The sequence below is a fragment of the Pecten maximus genome, chromosome 5 (genome assembly GCF_902652985.1).
Source record: "Pecten maximus chromosome 5, xPecMax1.1, whole genome shotgun sequence".
NCBI lineage: Eukaryota > Metazoa > Mollusca > Bivalvia > Pectinida > Pectinidae > Pecten > Pecten maximus.
Genome location: NC_047019.1, coordinates 442387 through 445410, shown reverse-complemented (window position 1 = coordinate 445410; position 3024 = coordinate 442387). Strand labels below are relative to the sequence as shown.

The 3024-nt window shown below is 42.1% G+C and overlaps 1 protein-coding gene across 1 annotated transcript; it reads right to left on the bottom strand.

The window, feature by feature from the left end:
• Window positions 1-1242: 1242 nt before the first annotated feature.
• On the bottom strand, window positions 1243-3024 carry LOC117326690 (polypeptide N-acetylgalactosaminyltransferase 4-like). The gene has a single exon (XM_033883412.1). The coding sequence runs from the start codon at window positions 3022-3024 to the stop codon at window positions 1243-1245; it is 1782 nt and encodes a 593-aa protein (XP_033739303.1).

Sequence of the window (3024 nt, the reverse complement as noted above, 5' to 3'; positions counted from 1 at the left end):
ATGTTATAAACAACATCAACATGATTTCTCATCTTTTTACATCCGTGCTGCTGAGGAGTCGTGCCTTCCTACGACACGTACATGAAGCCGTGTCCTCTTACGACACATTGCCGTGCCCTCCTACGACACATAGCCGTGCCCTGTTACGACACATAACCGTACCCTCCTACGACACATATCCGTGCCTTTTGACGACACATAGCCGTGCTCTCATACGGCACATAGCCGTGCCCTCATACGACACATAGCCATGCCCTACAACGACACATAGTCGTGCCCTCTTACGATACATAGCCGTGCCCTCCTGCGACACATAGTCGTGCCCTCTTAAGACACACATAGCCGTGCCCTCCTACGACACATAGCCATGCCCTACAACGACACATAGTCGTACCCTCTTACGATACATAGCCGTGCCCTCCTGCGACACATAGTCGTGCCCTCTTAAGACACACATAGCCGTGCCCTCCTACGACACATAGCTGTGTCCACGAAAGTGGCGGTGTACAAGGTAGATTTCCTTTACCTGGAATTACATTAAAGAATGAATGCCTACTACTTGACCTTTATTATGGGAAACACATAGAACGTATTAGGAATCTTACATGTGTACACAATGTATGGACACATACCAATGAAGTATATATCATGTGTATAATGTTCACATGTATTTAAAAGAATGAACAATATTCCAAGGTTGTATATAATCAAAAACATAATACTGACATCTCGAATTGTTATTCCATCCACTCACCAAGGGTTATCGTTCCTTACACTCGCCCACAGCTGTTGTTCCATACACTCACTCGGTGATGATCCTATCACTCACTCAGAGTTATCGTTCCTTACACTCACTCGGTGATGATCCTATCACTCACTCAGAGTTATCGTTCCTTACACTAACAAGAGTTATCGTTCCTTACACTAACCAGAGTTATCGTTCCTTACACTAACCAGAGTTATCGTTCCTTACACTAACCAGAGTTATCGTTCCTTACACTCACTCGGTGATGATCCTATCACTCACTCAGAGTTATCGTTCCTTACACTAAACAGAGTTATCGTTCCTTACACTTATCAGAGTTGTCGTTCCTTACACTAACCCAGAGTCATCCTTACTTACAGTTCGTTAAATATCGGCTTTCGATAAACATATATTATAGACATGTAACAACAGTATATATAAGTATACTAAAGTCAATGATATTGATCAATGGTTTTTTTTAAACATTTTGTGTTTTTCTAACCTTTGAATATTTTATTAGCAAACTCCCACTCCGATGTCTTAGTAGTATCTATACACGGCATTAATTTGATGACCTGTAGTTTTTCGGAGTTAATGACCTTGGTCACCTGTGTTGCACATTTTGAAATTGAACCGTCGATGTACATAAGTAGCTTTTCTTTCAAACTCCACTTACCAATCCCGTTTGTACATGGACCAACGACTAACAAGTCTTGTCTAACCTTGATACATTTGCCATCAATCATTAAACGGCCATTTTCAAGGAGAGCAAAGTTTCTGGCTTTGTAGTAAAGATAACAGTAGGCAGAAACCAGTAAAGGGTAGGATTGTAGTTTGACAGAGTCAGACGGACCGACACAGTCTGACGCACTATTACGTAAGGTTCCAAAATATAGAGTCCCTTCTGGTGGAACTTCGAGTTCGGGGAAAACATTTTGGAGAAACCAACCGAAGCCTTTACATTTAAACTTCTTTTTTACTGGATCCATAATATCGAATTTATCTGTCGCCTCTGGGGGTTTGGCAAATCCAGCATTAAAATAATAGAAATATTTCCTGTAGTCCCCGAGCCACATCTCCGCCGTTCGTCTGTTGTTGTAGACAAGATCAGAATATTCCATTTTGAATGGATGACCCGCTTTGAAAATGTGAGCAACGTGAGAGCATGGCGAGATTTTCATACTTCCGCCACAAAGCCAAACCCTGATGGAGAGTTCTACGTCCTCCCCGCCCCAGGTGCGCATGCCCGTATCAAGCCCTCCAATGTCAAGAAAATATTTCCGGTTAACTGCAAATGCGCAACCCACAATGGCAGGGGTGTCGAATGCTTTCGTCGGCTGTGCTCTTACCGCTGTCATTTGTTGTGGGGTTAATGGGACAAATGTATAAGCCATACTCCATTTAAAATGGCCTCTTATGTTGTTATCAAAGTACTTACTGTATTCGAATGTCTGTGCATCTATGATGTCAATAGAGGGTTGCACGATTGCAGTTCCGTTTTGACTTATTTCGTACAATAAGGGTTCAAGCCACCCAGCATTGACTTCCGTATGTGAATCCAGGAAAACTACCACGTCCGCTTTGGCCAACTTTGTACCCATTACTCTTGTTTTCATAGTCCCAAGTCTCTCTTTTGTTCTATGGAGATGCATAAAAACGAACTGTTCCACGTACTTTTGCAATGGGGCTCCTAAATAATCCAAATCGCTTTTGTCATCAATGATGATAATTTCTTGAAGAAGCAATCGAGGTGAATGCTTCAGAATGCTGTTTATAAGTCTCTCGAATGTTGACCATGGTTCGTTAAAGACAGGTATCACGATGGACGCCACCGGAAGTGACATGATATTGTATTTGACAGAGTTGCACTCACCAGGACGTGTATCTAATACCTGACGGTTCACAGATGTTTCGTGAGTTTTGGTGACGTTGATACAGAAACGGTATGGATCTATATCTTTGTATAGAGAAATATTAAAATCCCTGATAATATCGGAGAAATTGTAAATCTTGATCTTTTTGGGTTCATATTCCTCCAAACTCTTGTCTTGCGCCTTTTCATCAATGTCTACTGTTTTCTTTAAATCACTGTCGCTGTCCTGTCTCTGAGAAGAAAACTGCCTTGGCAATGTTTTGACCATTATACTTCCGCCGTAGTTCTCCCATGGTAGGATCAATTTGGTCATCCAGAACAAGAGCGGAACCATTCCAATGACGAAGGTCACAGCGAAAATTATCCGCATTTTCCATCGGAAAGACCTGGTGTAGACTCCCGACAT

Coding starts and splice junctions, on each gene's coding strand:
- LOC117326690 (XM_033883412.1), bottom strand. CDS start 3,024: ATGTCGGGAGTCTACACCAGGTCTTTCCGATGGAAAATGCGGATAATT.